The sequence below is a fragment of the Copadichromis virginalis genome, linkage group LG14, assembly GCF_057382275.1.
Source record: "Copadichromis virginalis isolate Kocher_CV1m ecotype Utaka linkage group LG14, C_Virginalis_male_GT1.1, whole genome shotgun sequence".
NCBI lineage: Eukaryota > Metazoa > Chordata > Actinopteri > Cichliformes > Cichlidae > Copadichromis > Copadichromis virginalis.
In genome coordinates this window covers 3,129,451-3,146,588 of record NC_140631.1, presented here as the reverse complement: position 1 = coordinate 3,146,588, position 17,138 = coordinate 3,129,451, and the positions used below count along the sequence as shown (strand labels likewise).

Here is a 17,138-nt window from a genome sequence, read left to right as displayed (position 1 = left end):
GGGTTATATGTACTCAAACTAACTACATGCTTTACTCACTCATCCACCCTCCAACCCTCGATATGCATCCTGAGGAAAAACGAGTATGCTATCAAAATTTGACATCTATTTCACCAGCAAAGATTTAAAGGCAAACTTTTTTTGTTTTTATTTCCTGTTTGTCTCCTGCAGGTTATTCCTAAAAAACAGAAGTCCTCGCTCTGCCAGTCACCTCAGTTCAATTGATTTGCTTTGCTTTTGTTCCTCACAAGCATGCATCATTTTCATTGTCCATCCATCCATCCATCCATCCTTCCACCTTTCCCCCTCTCTTCACTACCCAACCATTGTTTTATCATTGGTGTATGAGAGAAGAGGACAGGCGGAAGGAGGAGTTGGAGGAGGAGGAGGAGGAAGAAAGGAAGATGGACAGCTTTCTACTTTTCTGCCTTTCTGTTTGTGTGACCATTTGTTTTTGTTCTGTTATGGCCTTATAGATAGTAGCCATCCTGAACCCAAGTCGCTTAAATAAAATCATTAGATGTATTAGAAAAACTGTCTTAGTACCTGTAAAAAGTCTTTATACCACTTAATACAGTAATTTACCAAGGCCATATTTATATTTTTCCTTTTGTTCCTATCCATCAGGTGCTTCAGCCGGGAACCTGTAATAGAAGGGTTGTGTCAATGGTGCACCAGTCACAACTTTAACCATGCTGCTTGTAGGGGTCTGAGGTCAGGTTGGCAAATAAAGTTCGTTGGTCATCTTCCAGAAAAATTCCTTTTTTCCTTCAGCCACTCAGAAGGGACGCTCATCCATTTATAGCCTATAACTGTACAGGTCAACATTTTAAAAATGAATGGGCATGTTAGGTGGTGATGTTTGGAGCTGCCCAACAGACTCTGTTGTAAACAGGAGTATGGGAGAACCCGGCTTTGTGCTATAATTAATTGAAACAAGGCACGTAAAAACAAAATCTTCCACAGAGTCAGAAATCACAAAGATGTCACACCCAAATTAAACATTTACTATTAAAGAAATGAGTCCTAAAGTTAAAATTGAAGCTAGTTTCTCCAAATGTATGGAGTGTAACATACAGCAGAGCAGGATTCTTGCCCATTCAAGCATTTGGTCCAACTGTAGCTTAACCTGTTGACCCAGTCTGCATAAATTGAGTTGCAGCCTCCTAATATACTTTTTGAAAGAGCTTCTTGTTACCATTAACAAGCAGGAAAAGTTAATAAAGTAGCTACTAAATCTCTATATTATATTATAATTTGTGTAACTCCCGAGAAAGGTGATGGAGAGGTCATTTGCTTTAACAATGGGAAAAATATGATATGGCCTAAAATAATTGAGCTTTTTTAGAGTACATGTTATACACTTAACACCAACAAGTACATTATTTCTTAGGTTCTATTAAATATACATGAAATACATTCATTCTGTTTCCGAATATCAGCTGCCTCATGTGGAGCAGTTACACAGTCCTCACAGCTTTCACTGGGGACTGAACCACAGGACATTGGGCTCAGCTGCATCTATTGTGATTCAATTTTTCTGCACAGGAACTCGCACAAACATATTCAGCGCACGCTCTACAGCATTTGCCCTTTAGGCAGAGAATAAAGCACATATTATACGTCCATCTTAGGACGAGATGGAAAGAAGGGTCACAGAATGAGAGAGGAAGTGCACAAGTGCACTCGTGTCTGCAGAGTAATCGACAATATGAGACTCATCCAGAGTTTCCTGCCCATACAGTCTGGCATAAGCAGATATTACAATTTTTTATAGAAATGACCTTGTAGGAGTGCTTCCCTATTAGGTGATGATAATGGAAATAGTCTGCATTGGCAGCTCATGATGACATTTTTCTGAACATTTGCTTTGGTGAGTAATAAGAATTCTGCCGTGCGCTACTATGAACGTCGCTGTACTCTCAACAAACCAGCAGGAAAAAAGCTCCCGCCGTAGCCTGTCATCAGGTGTCGAGCTCCTGCATCATAACAGTGCCTGTTGTGACCTGGAGCCAAAACACTTCACTAGTTTTTATTTATGTATTTAATGGTGTCCATGTAAAGTGTTTCGATAGTTTTCACCCAGACTGCTTTCACTGCTGTGATACCAGGTATTGCCTTACAGTGTTGGCCCAGCTAAAAGAAGAGCTTTTCTTTCTGAACTGAGAGAGATGAAAGATTCTCACCTTTCAGTTTAACCCTTCAGTTGTTGTGGTGCACGTGTGTCAAACAGGATTACTGTATCCTGGACCACCTCAGTATTATGTGTTGACGGCTGGTTTCAGTAACCAATAAATTTATCTTGTCTGTAATAACGAGTCCCTAAAGTTGTATTTTTGTGTATTCAAAGTATCCAATCTTATTTCACATGTAAATATCCATTATGTAATCCATGTGATTTTCAGTAAATGTTTCCATATTGCATTATCATTAAACTTGTACATGTTTTGCTTTAGGCTGGGAGTTTTTAGAGATGTGCACGGTCTCACACAGATGCCCATACTGCATCATTTATTCTCAATTCCAGCTCATTTGAACATTACAGTGAATTTGTGAGGACAGCCTGTCATTACGTAGACCTCTTGTGCAGCATGTTTGAGACAGTGTGAATTGAAGTCCTGTCTATGTGCATGTGTGTTATGTGTTATTCATAGGTACAGATACCTGGTGAAAGTTCTGACAAGAACTAGAAAGAGAGATCATATTTCTCCCATTTTAGCTTCTCCTCATTTGCAAATTAAAATTCTTCTGTACAAGTTCTTGTAGTGCCATAGACGCCCTCTCTATGTTTCCTTTGTGATTAAGATGATAGTTAGGGCTGGAGCAGGTGAACCTGAACCGTCAGGCTTGTGATACACTGTGATGCACTGAGTATTTCTTCTCTCTCACCTCTTTCACTCCACATGCCTTTATAAACCACTTCTCTCCTATAGTGTGTGCCTATACTCTCCTTTTCCCTCTTTCTCCTCGCCCCTCAGCTGGTCATGGCAGACCCCGCCCCACCTTGATCTTGTTTCTGGCTGAGGTTTCTTATTGATATTGCACCAAATCACAAGAACAGTTGCATCAAGACATAAACATAAATAAGAAGCACATTAAGGGGATGAAGGGGATCTTTGCTTAAACCAAATGAATAAATAGACACATTTCCTTAATAACCAAGTAGAACATTTCTTTTATCCATACACTATCATGCAGAATTGTAAATGCATGCACGCTTATGTGTGATATGCGCTTTCATAAGTCCAAAAGTATTAAGTAGTCTGCAAGTTTTTCTCGCCAACTATGTGGAATCCAGAGAGAGTGACATAACCAAAGTATCCTGCCTAAAGATGCTTTGCCAGGGCTTTAATGGAGCCACGTTCAGTTACTGCTTGTTTGTGGGTCCTCTGCCCTCAGATTTGTATTGGGAAAAGTAAGCATGCTAATTAGGACTGTGGTCTCTTAAGTGACTCCTTTCTGTGCCTTGAGAAGCTCCAGATTTGCATTTACCCCTATATTTTGGGGGAGTATTTATCATTACTGCAATGTGACATCCTATCCGCTTGGGACAATTGCTAGTGTACTGGTTCCACTGGCAGCCATACATCTCCACCATGTTTGATTGATTATGTTAAGTCCTTCTTTTTCTAGATTTTTTCGGTATTGTAATCTGGCCCTTCTCTTCTTGATTGTTACCAGTGGTTTGCATGTAAACCCTTGGCATAAACGCTCTGTATTTACACGTATGAAGGCATTGCTTGATTGTAGAGTTTGACCACAACAAGCCTGCGTGAGTATTCGTGAAATGGCTCGATCCTGTGAGGGGATTTTTCTTTACCAAGGAAAGAATTCACTTTAGCTTTCTTCAGTTGTCATTTTTGTGTCGTCGAGCTCAACAGCACGTTCCTTTCTTTGTAAGATTCCACTTAATTGTTGATTTCTGTCTCTCCTAAAATTTCAGCGCTCACTAATAAGTTCTGCATTTGGAATCAACTCCAGACCTTTTGTCTCCTCAATATGTCATTAAATATGTCAACATGTCATCGAAGAAACAGACGCACTGCTTGTATGCCAACAGCAGAGACTATTTAAAAGTAATGTGATAATTTTGTTACCTGTGCTTATCAATCACACCTTGAACGATTCACTTACAAAATCGAATGTAACCACACGTAAAGACAAAAGTAACCAAACTGTGTCACCTTCTTAAATACTTGGATGTACATACAGCTACCTGCCTGAACAGCATTTGGTTTATTTGTCTTAACAAGCTGAAAGCTAAACTTTTCATGTGAATCTCACAGAAGAACGTCACACCACAGTCAAGTGATTTGCAGGCAAGGAAGAAGGTCCATCTTTGCAAAGTTCAAAGAGCCACCAAGCGTAATTTATTCCAGCGTAACTTTACTATAGGCAGGCTTAATAATGTGAACCCTGCTGACACCCTGTGTCCCCGAGTTCACATTTTGCTATGTACAAGTCTGTGTTGCACTCCTCTCCCAATTTGAATCATTACTCTCCACTTTGTAATCAGCTCCAACAATTATAACCTCACAGCGTGCCTCTGATTACTGTCCGGGTGTATTTTGGAGTGTTCTGGGAATGTTGTGGAAAAAACCCTGATTCTGATCCCAGCAGAACTCTAGGTTACACACATTTACAGTAACCCTGTCTGTGTGCTTGTGTGTGGGTTGCCGTTCGTTTGAAGTGCTCATTCCCCCTAAATTACAGTGCTGCCATAATGAAGTATTACCATGCAATTCCAAGGCAGACCAGTACAAAGAAAGCGATCGTGTGTGTGTGTGTGTGTGTGTGTGTGTGTGTGTGTGTGTGTGACACTTGAGGTGAAAGTTCAAATGCGATGCCCGAGCAAAGACTGTCTGCCAGGCCAAAGTGTGCATGTTGTCTGGGTGTGTTCCTGTGTGCGTTTGCATGTGTTTTATGAAACAAGTAGAAAAATAGCTTTTTTGTGTAATGCAGGCCCTCTGAGCTGAGGCGTGTTTGCAGTTGCATGAGTCTCATCGCAGTTGTGTTTCTAAATGTGTGGATCCACCAGCCAGCTGTGACAAAGCTCAGTTTGAGCTCACACATACGCACTCGGAGGTGCGGACGTCTTTGGCTGCAGGCTGTGCTGGCCTCACCTACGGCCTCCCCAGCGTGCTGAATGTTGCATGAGGCCCAGCCGCCTCATACATACTGCATCAGCACAAACATGCCATCTGATTTTATACATAGTGCATTGGCACCTGTACTCACCTTGACTGGCAAGCATGCAATCCATTTTTCATCAACGCGTTCAATGGGACGGCTCTTTTAGGACACGGCAGTAGGAGGTGGTAGATGTTTGTCGGCGATGGCGTATTTTGTTGTTTCCCGTTTGGCACTCTGCACTGTGCAGCGTTTTTGTTTGCTTGGTTTTTTTCCTCTTTTGTTGTTGTTTCCTGGGAGCACTCCCAGTGTAGATGCATGAGCATATATCTAAAGCTGAACTTGGTTTTCTTATAGTATGCTATGTTAGTTGCTACATAGAGTCGATCCCCTTCAGGCAGCAGGAATTTTTGTTTTCTGGCCAGGCAATCATTAACCTTTAGAAAGATGTCAGTTCAGTTCACCTTTTTATTATTGAAAACTAGTGGTGCAACGGACCAAAAATCTCACGGTTCGGATCGGATCACGGTTTTAAGTCACAGATCGGATCAATTTTCGGATCAGCGAAAAAAATGTAACATTTACTTATTGAAGTATTTTTTGCCTGTTAAAAACATTCAACGCAAGACTCATTCCACGCAATTATTAAAAAAAAATTATGGTCTCTCGAGGCCCGGTAGCAAACCCCCGGGATTGCTATTCTAGCCTATTGGGGGCGACCGTGGCTCAGGGGGTTGGGAAGCGTATCTGTAACCGGAAGGTCGCCGGTTCGATCCCCGGGCTCTCTGTCCTGGTCGTTGTGTCCTTGGGCAAGACACTTTACCCTACTTGCCTACTGGTGTCGGCCAGAGGGGCCGATGGTGCGATATGGCAGCCTCGCTTCTGTCAGTCTGCCCCAGGGCAGCTGTGGCTACAACCGTAGCTGCCTCCACCAGTGTGTGAATGTGAGAGTGAATGAATAGTGGCATTGTAAAGCGCTTTGGGTGCCTTGAAAAGCGCTATATAAATCCAATCCATTATTATTATTATTATTATTATTATTATTATTATTATTATTGACGACCAGCATCTTCAGGTAAATCTTTAAAGTGAAAGTTTGAGGGACTTCTGGGCCACACTGAGCCAATGTTTCAGGAACGCATGTGGTTTATGTCCTTTTTTTCCCAATACAGAATTTAATAGACACTGTTGTGAAAGAGCTATAACTACACAGCCAGACTACAGGTAAATAATATTTTCTACAGACTGGACTGTTTAGTGTACCCCTTCCGGTCCGAGCGCCTTATGTTTGACACCAGTGGTGTAGAGTTTGAATCCTCGTTCAAGCTGCTGCAGCTCAGAAGAGCAAAAAAAAATTTACAAAATTACTGATTTCATGCAAAGAAAGTGCAATCATTGCTCAGCGTCACAGAAAAACTCCTGGACATTTGTAATATTTCAATTTCAGCTTGTTTTTGTCCCCAGGTTACCAAAAAGCTAAAGAATGCAACAGTAAAAGGATCAGTTTTAGCATCAGTTCTAGTAAGATCGTTTCTGCCAAACAGATATTGAAGCCACTTGAGTCTAAGCACCTTGAGCCCCCAGCTAGATCCTCAAAACACAAGGTGCTGTCACTGTGGCTACTATCAGCTAACATCTCGTGCCCCCAACCAATGACCTATCTAGGCTGTGTATTATAGCTAGCGTGCTAACAGTACTGGGGCCAAGCACCCTTTAGCAAGTCTCCCCTGCAAAGCAGAGTCTCCTAAATGAAAACCATTCCACTCTGCCTGCTTCCCAAGCTCTGCTCAGGGACAGGAGCCATGGGGTCAACAGCTGGTGGAGGATATGGCAATTGTTTATGAAAAAATGCTTTCTCAAGCCCACCAAAAACACACACTTGGGGGTGGTGGGTGGGGAGGGGGTTGGGCTCTGCCCCTGAACAGCCAACAGCTGGGAAGGGTTGGGGAGTAGCCTAGAGGCTGGCAAGTTGCCCCCTCCCCTCCGGTCCAGATGGGGGAGGTTAGGCTGAGGCTAGCTGCAGCCCACCCCTCTCCTCCACTTCCCAAACTTCCCATTCCCATTAAGGAGAGGCTAGAGATTGTGAAGGAAGGGAAAGGAGGAAGAAAAGCAAAAGAGCATGACTGCTGTTTTTTCTCCCCCAACCCTCCCTCCATCTTCGGCCTAATCAAATAAAGCAGGAAGCTTCCGAGACGGAAGAGGAGTGTTTATTGATATTTGTGTGTGCTCCTTCACCCTCTCTCATGTCCCCACTGTTTATTTTCTCTCCACCACTTTTGAAAATTCTGATATTGTCAATGTTTTCAGCCCATATATCATGCCTAACTGAATGTTTGAACGCTGCTGAGGCAAAAAGGTTATGTTTCTTTCTGCTTCTTACAATATACCATTATCTTAAATTGAGCCACTGGGAAATTACACACCAACTCGACATCCGTTGCAAAACGGCTATGACCAGTCAATTTATTGTAATAAGAGGGTGTCATATGAAATGAAATGGCCTTAAATAAGAATTGATGATCCCATCCGTCTATAGCATTGGTCAGACATAAAGCCGTGCACACACACACGCGCGCCGCTTGTACTTGAGCTTGTACTTGAAAATCCTGATGAGGGTATTGTGTTACCAGTACCTTTTAGTGCCTAAAAAGTTGAAATTGCATCTTTAGGTAGTGCACAGACTCAACTCAAAAGTGGCCTTTAAGTGGAAAACTGTGTTGGGAACTGGATGAAGGCCTTAAGTTAGATCTTATGGGAAGCAGTGCAGAGAACGAAGAAGCTCAATCATGCAACATAAAGGCAGACTGATGCCGGAGTTTCCAATCGGGCATCCCCCTCCCTGAAAACTTTCCTGCTCAGACAGTTTTGTGCATTTGATGGCAGTACAAGACCTCAGTTGGACTTGAAAATGATTAGACCCATGCGTGTTTTAGGGATGGGATTCCAATCTTTGACCAATATTGAAATAATAAACATTGTGGTAGGAGTATAAAGTGCACTGAACCCAAGCCAGATCCCCGACACTTCCTATGTAAGAGCGCAAGCATACACTCCAGCAAGTTTAAGACTTTTATATGGCTATGTAAAACCCAAGAATAACCACTGGGTAGTTGTACTGATGTAAAAATCATCTGCACAGACGTTTGAAAGGAAACCGTATTCTTTTTAAAGCATCGTAATGTGCAACAAACGTCATTGTTGCGATATGCAACATCAGAAATGTTTTCAGGCTAAGATGCCAAAGTCGGATGTTAGTATTCTGATACCTGCACCCAGTGGTCTTCTCTTCAAAGTGCAGTGAACCCTTGTAAAACCTGTTTGGCACCGCTGAGAGGATCTGGTGTTTGAATGGCACGGCACTGAGAAGTTGCCATGACTAACAAAGGGAAACTTTTTTTTCTTGAACTGCCACTGTGAGAGCCCGTCTTGTTATTTTCAATAGTCCTTTTGTTAGAGTTCATTGAGAGGCGACAGCTTGATTTCCCCTCAAGCCATCCATATGTGCACATGCTGCTGCTCTCTGACATGTCACTCGTCATATCATTGTGTGTGTGTGTGTGTGTGTGTGTGTGTGTGTGTGTGTGTGTGTGTGTGTGTGTGTGTGTGTGTGTGTGTGTGTGTGTGTGTGTGTGTGTGCATTAATCTACCTGCAACCCTGTGGGCTTGCTGCTGACTGCTTCCTAAAGGTCAGACCATATGACCTCTGGGGGTTCAGGCCAAATCAGTATCCTGGGGTGCTCTCGTCTCTGAAGAAAACATTATCTGTCCAAAATCTAAATGTGGATGCATTCACTTGACAACATTGATCCATATATGTATATGTGTATGTATGTGTATGGCTAAATTATTGTTTTTGATTTTATGGAAATATACTGTTTTATTTGTTCATATGAACATTTGGGTCAGAAAGTAGTCAAACATTAAAAAAAGAGAAATTTTATTCCTAAAAAAATCTGTATGAATGAAAGGAATTTTAACAAGAGAGCAAAAAAAAAAAACAGATGGAAGAAGGAATTAAACAGAAAAAGATGATGCATAGTGGACATAGAAGCACCTATGTGTCTTGCTATATACAAATACAAGTGTATTAAATTGAATTAAAATGGAGGAACCAAGATGGTTAAAGAAAGTCCGTGAAAACTAAACGGATCAACGAAGGCATGGACGAAGGAAGAAAGAAGGTAAAAGGAGAGAAAGAAATGAAAAGAAGGACTAACACTGACGCACAAGCACACACAAGCATACGTGCGCACTTCCTAGGGAAAACCATTTGTAGGATGTAATTGTGAGGTAATGGAGGCTGGTCTGAGGGGTGAGGGGTTAAAGGTCAGAAGTGTGTTGTTGAAGAGGCCTCAGTCATCAGCCGTCAGCCAGGGTCATGTCACGTGTGTGTGTGCACCAGTGTGCCTCCAAACTAGGCCTTAGTTAAAAACATAAGGGCAACCCTTATACCCTTAATACACACGCACACACGCACACGCACACACACACACACACACACACACACACACGGTTTCTACCAAAATATTGAAAAAATCTGTTTCTGTTTTGCAATTTGAATTTCACTTCATATTACCTGGAATCAGTCTCTCTAACCCCAGCTGTGTGTCACTATACAGCGCACACACATACACACAGGTGTAATTCTAATCGTCCAGGTTTCCCTCTAAGCCCGCTCGCACTCCTCCAGTCCCCTTACCAATTAACATATGTAAGAGCGACAAGGTCTAACTTTTAATGAGAAAAGCCAGGCTGCCCTGCAACTTTGTAGCAAGTTTTGCTACATAGAATACGATGTAGCAAAACTGAAGGGAATTTAATACAAAGTCTAATATGATACATTGACAAATTCTGTAACTGTCTTTTGCTACATTGTAAGCATTATGTAGGATACTATTTAACATGGCAATGAATTTTAATTTCATTAAAACTTTAGACACAGCAAGTTCCAAGAAGCAGTTTTAGTTGTTGCTCAATTAAATTAGACCAGTAGGATGGGTCCTCTCTGTTTGAATTCAGGCTGTCTACTGCATATTGCTGACATACTGTAGTTGATCTTTTAGCACAGATCTTTTTACACACAGCACAAATCATCATTTAGATCCAAATTAAATAGCTAGACTAGAATCACGGGGTCTGGTGTTGGCAAGGAGAGAGCAGAAAACAAGACAAAATTCTTGTTAAGTCTCGTTATCACTTGAAATCATTTCCGTGTCCTCTCAGAAATGTTATTTATGACAAAAAAGGAAAAGTAACAGTGATTCTTTCTGTCCGTTCATGTGAGGCGCAAGTGTCTCACTCATAGAGGATTATCTGCCCTAACTTGGTTAAAATGTCCTTTCATCATCGTTAGTCTCAGTGTGATGTTGTACATATGTATTTAAGCTGTGCTGAAAGAGGAAGAACTTCATGTTCAATAACTTACATACTGACACTTTCATCATGTACATATAGGAATAAAATTCAAATCAGTAAAAAACTAGTGATGGTTTAGAAAAAAATCTGTTTGATGTCAAGTTTGTTATTTATATCAACATAAGGACTCTACAAGCAACAGGTATACATGAAGTCCTGATAGGATAGAAATCTAAATATGTACTATTTTTATATATTGTAAAGTTCCTCAAGAGCCTAGTTGGTTACACATTAACCTGATAAAATAAGATAATAATCAGGTACTTAGTTTAGTCCCTTATGGATTGAATTAGGAAGGACATGTGGCATAAAAATCTGCCACATCAAACATGCAGCGCTACCTGCTGTGGTGGCCAACCAGAAGCTAAAAGTAGCCTCTGGATAAACAGAAAAATATATTGAACAGAATGAAAAAAAGTGCAGTTTCTGGAATAGCAGCATCCACAGAAAAGGTGCAGACCTGCTAATGAAGGGGAGATCACCCAGCTCCAGTATGGCTTATGATTTTTAGCTGTGTGACTTTCTAACTGCACCACGTAACAATAAGTCTGAAGTGCTCTTTGCACAGTGACCGACTTGCTATTAGTACTCACTTTGTGCACAACTTACTGCACACAAAATCTTAATCTGTAAGAAAGTTCTTTTCAGCTGTGCTTTTCAGTATTTCAGTATACGAATGCACAATAAAACATTTTTCTGATACCTGTGATTTATTTTTGGTCTGTACTTATAAGAGATATTTAATATATATTCTGTCCCTTCTAACTAAACCTTCTTTGAAGAAAAAGATGTGTTATTCCTTTCAGAACTTTACTGACATTTAGTGTCAGTACTAACCGGTGTATTATGTACGGCTAAATATGTAGTCCAAAACACATAGACATATTAGATTATAATATTTAGGAAAACTTTTGTTTGAATTGTTTTATGTTCACTCAAATTTGTTTTTCTGATGTGAAGAACACATGACTTGATCGAGCTTGTTGCTTCTCTAAATGATTCTCAGAAAATTCTTATTTAATCTGATGAAATAAAACAAGCAGACCACAATCAAGGTATTACACACTATTATGTGAAAAAATGAAGTCCCATCAAGGAATGTTGTTTTGGGCCTATAGTCACTGCCTGCAGTACAGCAAACACAGGTAAACTTAAAGGCCGTGAGTGTGGAGACTCAGGATTGCTTCTGGTTCGGCTGCAGCTCAGGAGGAAAAGCAGGTCTGGTATTCATTGGAAGGTTGGTGGTTTGATCCCTGCTCCAGTCTCAATGGGCAAGATACTAACCTAAGTTGTTCTGTGATGGACCCATCGAGTGTGAATGTTGGATAGGAAGCAGTTACTTAGGAAAAGCATAGAAAAAAGGTGCTTGCATGAATGGGTGAATGAAGTTGTATAAAGCACTTTGAGTGCTCGGGTAGAGCAGAAAAGTCCTGCATACGAACCATTATGTTTAAGGTACTAGGTTAGGATTCGCTTCATGGACTGATTATGTGTCTGGATGAAATCTGTCCCTTCACAACACTAACTGTGCATTTCCATGTGAAGCAGCACTCTGAGAAGAATCTATGTGTGATGAGTTTTGTGAGTCGTCTCTGTCAGTATTGTGATAACCTGGCGTCTCACAGTACAGACGCTGTACATCTTGTGGAAAAACGGTGGTTTTTTGATGAAAACTGATGCAAATGTGACGCGCTCTACCCTTCATAGTCATCGCATCTCACCGTCTACGAGAGACGTGGGACCAATGTGCACTCACTGCTGCTGTGAAACTCGTTTTGAAGAATAATCGCGCGCTGACGTCAGCACACTTCAGTGTATTTACATTATACTACAGGCACTTTTACACAAGTAGATATTTGTGTCCAGCTTTCAAATGTGTCCGTCAAAGTCAGTCAGAATTACACATTGTTCCGAGTAACTGAGCAAACCATTTAACTACAGAACATGCTTGGTGGTCTAACAAGTAAATCCTGAAATCACTGTGTTTAAGTGCCATGTCTGTAACTGTTTCAGGTGATGTAATTACTAATGTCCTAATGTGGTTAAATACCTGATGTTCTGAGTGTGCACTCTTACAAACAAATCGCACGGCATCAGTTTGCAAACCTTGTATGTTGCATTCTTTGTGAGAATTCTCTGAGAATGATACAAGGCGTGTGCGTGTGAGTGAGAGTCTTCCCTGTTAGGCCTGAATCAGTCTGTAAACAGACACCTATGAGCAGCTGGGCATTTGGCCTCAGTACAACTCCCTCACAGAGAGGAAATGTTGACCTCCACACACACACACACACACACTGACAAGCACCCAGACAGTGTATGCATACATGCACCGACAAGCAGCACATCACCACACACAAACATCCATAAACACACACATCTACTCAACAACGCACTCTCACACAAACACATTTCCCTTAGCTCCCACAGGAGACAGACGCTGCCATGTTTACTGGCTCGCCGGAAACTTTAACAGGAGGGAGTGAGAGACCAGCAGCTATCATTGTCTCTCTCCTCCTGACATGCCCCCCCCCCCCCCTCGCCCTCCTTTTTTTTCCTTTTTTTGTTTCTTTCAGACGTCTCTATATCAACACTTTGGTCAGTTTATTTGTCCAAGGCAACAACTCAGCAAGTTTTATTGCTCCCCAAATCTAAATCAGGAGGGGGTGTAGGGGACAAATTTCCGGATGAACAACCCAGTGGACGCACTCAGGAGAATGTAAACTGGGCCTGGAGCATAAGTGATAACAAATAAGAGATGTTCTCTAGCTGTGAGCTGTACACTTCAAATGTTTTTGTTTTTACTCTGAAGGACACCGAGGAGTCTGACTGGAGCTTCAGCCAGGAAAACACTCCAGAAGCTTCCAAGCACTGCTGTCCAGTCTGTCTCTCTCTCAAGAGCTGGCTTGTCCTGGCCTTCACACACTCAGAGGAAGGCTTTTTAGTTTTTTTAATTTTGTCTGGCAGCTGGAATGATTCACTGAATCTGATGATTCATTGTGAGGAAAGGGAGCTCTAATAATTTCCCTCCTTCGACAAATAACAAAAGGTGCAGTTGTGGAATTTCAGCAGACATAAAAACAGTTTAGTATCTCAGATCCTTTGTTACTCAGAAGAATCTGAACCTTTTTATTCCATTTTCATCTGCTGAGACTTTCACCTTCAAAGACTCACTGACGTACACACTGTCCCGCTGTTGTTGATAGTCAGGAACTTCTAATTCTCTTCGTCTAGTTATTGCTTTTATCTGCTTCTCTCTCAGTTCTTCCATCCTTTGTTCCTCTCTTCTTTTGCTCCATTCTCCTTAGCTTTCTTTAACCCTCTTAAAGAAAGTCATTCCTAATTTTTGCTACTAGAAATGCAATAAATCAGTTTTGTGTGCCGAGAGATCCTCCCTCCATATTCACCCTGTCCTTCAGATGCTGTTTGGAAATGTGTACATGCATTTGTAATCCATAGGGACATTGCTTGTAGAACTATCTTAATATATCAGCTTGATTATTTTCTGTCATTTCAATAAGGAGATATCACCTGGAAGAAATGAACATGACTCATTGTGATAGAGAAATTCATGTGTTTGGCGTTTAGACTCCGATGACCCGTCGTGGCCGAATGAAATCCAAGCAGTGATAGGATTTAGGACCAGACCCCCTGGAGTCTAGACACTGGTGGTGGTGAAGAGTGTAAAGTGGAGGTGGGAAGGAGGTGGGTTCCAGTCGGAAAAGGAGAATGACGGAGAGCACAGATTCAAACCATGCGAAGCGGAGGCCGATTGTCTTGGCTTCATGAAAGAAAGTCACCTGGTTGGGCAGGTGACCCATGAATCTGACTGTAAGGACCTGGATTCATTTTCTGTGTCATCCCACCTGCTTTCCTGTCGGCTTTCTCCACTGTGCTGTTAAAGAAAGGCTTAAAAATGCCTCCAAAAAAAAAAGTATTTCTTGATTTGTTTATTTGATAGTGTTCGCTGCCTGTGGTTATGGCTTTTGCTCTCTGACAGGAAGGAAAGTCCTGAGGAAGCTCTTGTAATGTAGCATGTTGACGCTGTGTTATATTGTTGAACGAATAGAAACCTGCCTACCGTTGCAGGGTGTTGAGGTCGGGATGGGAGATTTGTTGTCCTGGGTTTTGTTTCGCAGACGTACAAATCTTGCTGACTTTGTTGACAGAAGCCTGGAGAGTAACTCCTGTTTTTTCTCTCTAACATCCTTTTTCCTACACAGTCAGTACACTGAGTCTACAATATGTACTATAGTTGAAATGTTATTTTGATAGACTACATATTTACATATTTATTGTTTGTTTATGGGGACATTCTTGAAACAAATATGAAAGGATGCTCAATGTGTCTCAGACTGTACAATAATAAAAACATTGTAAGATTACAGAAAATACATTTCAAACTAAATATCAACTGTCTGAGTATCATAAACCTGCAGCTATCATGTGTTGCAGTCTCTATAATGGGCAGCATTGATGGAAATTATTCCCACCCTGACCTGCTCAGTGAAACAGTTGACAGAACTGTACAGTACTGCCAAATTGTAATTTGTTGCAGGTTAAAATAAATAAATAAATAACATTTTCTAATTCTAAAAATTCTCTTTCTTCTAAGTAGCTTAAGTAATTTTCATTCTTGAATTGAGTGTGATGAATGAGTCCTCCAGTGCCTGGTTATTCTGTTTTCATGGCATTGGGAGATTCCCACAAACACTGGATCCTACGTTCCTGCAAGATTTGAGAATGTCTTCGGTGACGTGTTGTTTGGATTTCTGTCTATTATCACTATAATATTTAGAATTTGCATCATTAGATTCATCACAGCACACTCATATGGCAGCAGGAAGCACTGCAACATAAATCAGCTCTGTATCTTAAGTAATTTGTCACGTTTCCTCAGTGGTTACACTATGCACCATAATAACTAACAGCAGTGAATGAAAGCCTGTTACTCAGAGGTAGACAACACTCAGCTGTTGATGGAGCTTGATAGCTTTTTATTAAATCTGAATCCAGGTTTAAATCTCTTATCAAATCTTTCTAGATTGTTTTGTTGGGTTACAAATAAAGAATGGATTGTTTACTTTTTCAGACTAAGGCTGCTTTCACAGCCACAGAAGGCGTTATAACATTTCTCCCACAGGTTACATAGTGAAGCTATATTGAATGAACTCCATACAGGCCGCAGTGACACTTAAGTAAATTCATGTCTATGGAAGACGCGACAGAACCAATAAACTTTTAAGTTGAGTATTGTGTAACAGCCTCAAGTGTTTTATGATTTGCTACATTGTGGCTCATTTGCCATTATCATTCATTCTAAATATTTGTGTAATGAATTTCTTTTATGCCTCATAATGCTTGTAATCCGTGATATTGCTCAATGCAAATGATATAGCCAAGAGTTAATAGACAGGCAACAGCTTTTCTCAGTACTCGACAGCCTGCACTTGCTGGACAGTAAATATTTGGACACTGAGGGCGAAATTGGCCTCTTGCACAGCGAAGAGGACCTTGAACTTTAAAGCCCAGTGTGCATGAACTCAGAGGACAAGCTGCCACACATGGCTGAATAAACCATGTAAACCTTGGATGTTCTGTTGCCCGTAGTGTTCTCTCACTTAAACACATGCAGCTCGGTGTAAAATACTTTCTCTGCAGAAAGACGTTTGTTTCATAGCTCCAGAAGGACTCTGTGAGTCCCAGTATCTTATTTTGGAACATTAATGAAAAGTTGTCCACATCTGTAACAAAACTAAACTTTCCCACCATCTTTCCTTGGTTGTCATAAAATCTGGGATGCTAGCAAAGGAGCAGGGAGCTTGTACCATGGTGGGGCATCCCTCACAAGTCTGTCCACAATTCACAGCAACCACGACTCCTCCTAGAGTATTGGTCAGTGTTTAGTGAAGCTTAGTGTAACACAATGATAACCTGACAGGGCTTTACCCAAGTTCAGGTCAAGGTCTCGTTTGTTATCTCCCCATCCATTCACTTTCTTTGCTTATCCAATTCAGGGTCACAGTGGGAGCTGGAGTGGGGTACACCCTCCACAGTGTGTCAGAGAGCCGACAGAGAAACATTCAACCATTCACGCTTACACTGACACCTACGTCCTGTTTAGAATCGCCAGTTAACCAACAATGTCTTTGGACTGTGAGAGGGAGCCAGAGTACCCAAGCGAACACAGCTCTCCACAGGGGGAACAGAAGAGCCCGAGCCAGCCGCTGGACACCAGGACTGTTGCTTCAGTTCTCATTAGAGAATTTGCACTACAGTCAACAGATAACAAGACTTTATACATTATATTAACCTGTGAACTCTGATCGATGGGCACCAGATTTTCTGCTACATCACCCACACACCGTGGTTGCACAACCTTTCTTTTTTACCCACCAAGTAGCCTGTCTTTGTAAACGCCTTTCCCTCCATTTTCCATTGTTTTCTTGTTTGTTTTTCACTATCTGTTCAGCTGCTGTTCAACTCAAGCTAACGGCTGGTGACTGGTTAGCAGTAAGGTCCAAAACACAGTCCGTTCATTCCAGAGTAACCATGTCTGAAACCTCTCAGTGAGGCAGCTGTCACTGATGTCACTG

At 41.4% G+C, this 17,138-nt stretch overlaps 1 protein-coding gene across 3 annotated transcripts in view; it reads left to right on the top strand.

The window, feature by feature from the left end:
* Positions 1 to 17,138, top strand: part of bcas3 (BCAS3 microtubule associated cell migration factor) — a 323,439-nt gene that overhangs the window by 174,742 nt on the left and 131,559 nt on the right. The window contains exon 24 of one of the 3 annotated variants that reach the window (XM_085479044.1): positions 172 to 2,765. The exons of the other annotated variants lie outside the window; for them this stretch is intronic. Coding sequence (XP_085335170.1) covers positions 172 to 182 — 11 coding nt within the window. The 3' untranslated portion in view covers positions 183 to 2,765. Of the gene's footprint in view, positions 1 to 171; positions 2,766 to 17,138 lie in introns of those variants that run through there. 3 annotated transcript variants of the gene reach the window in all.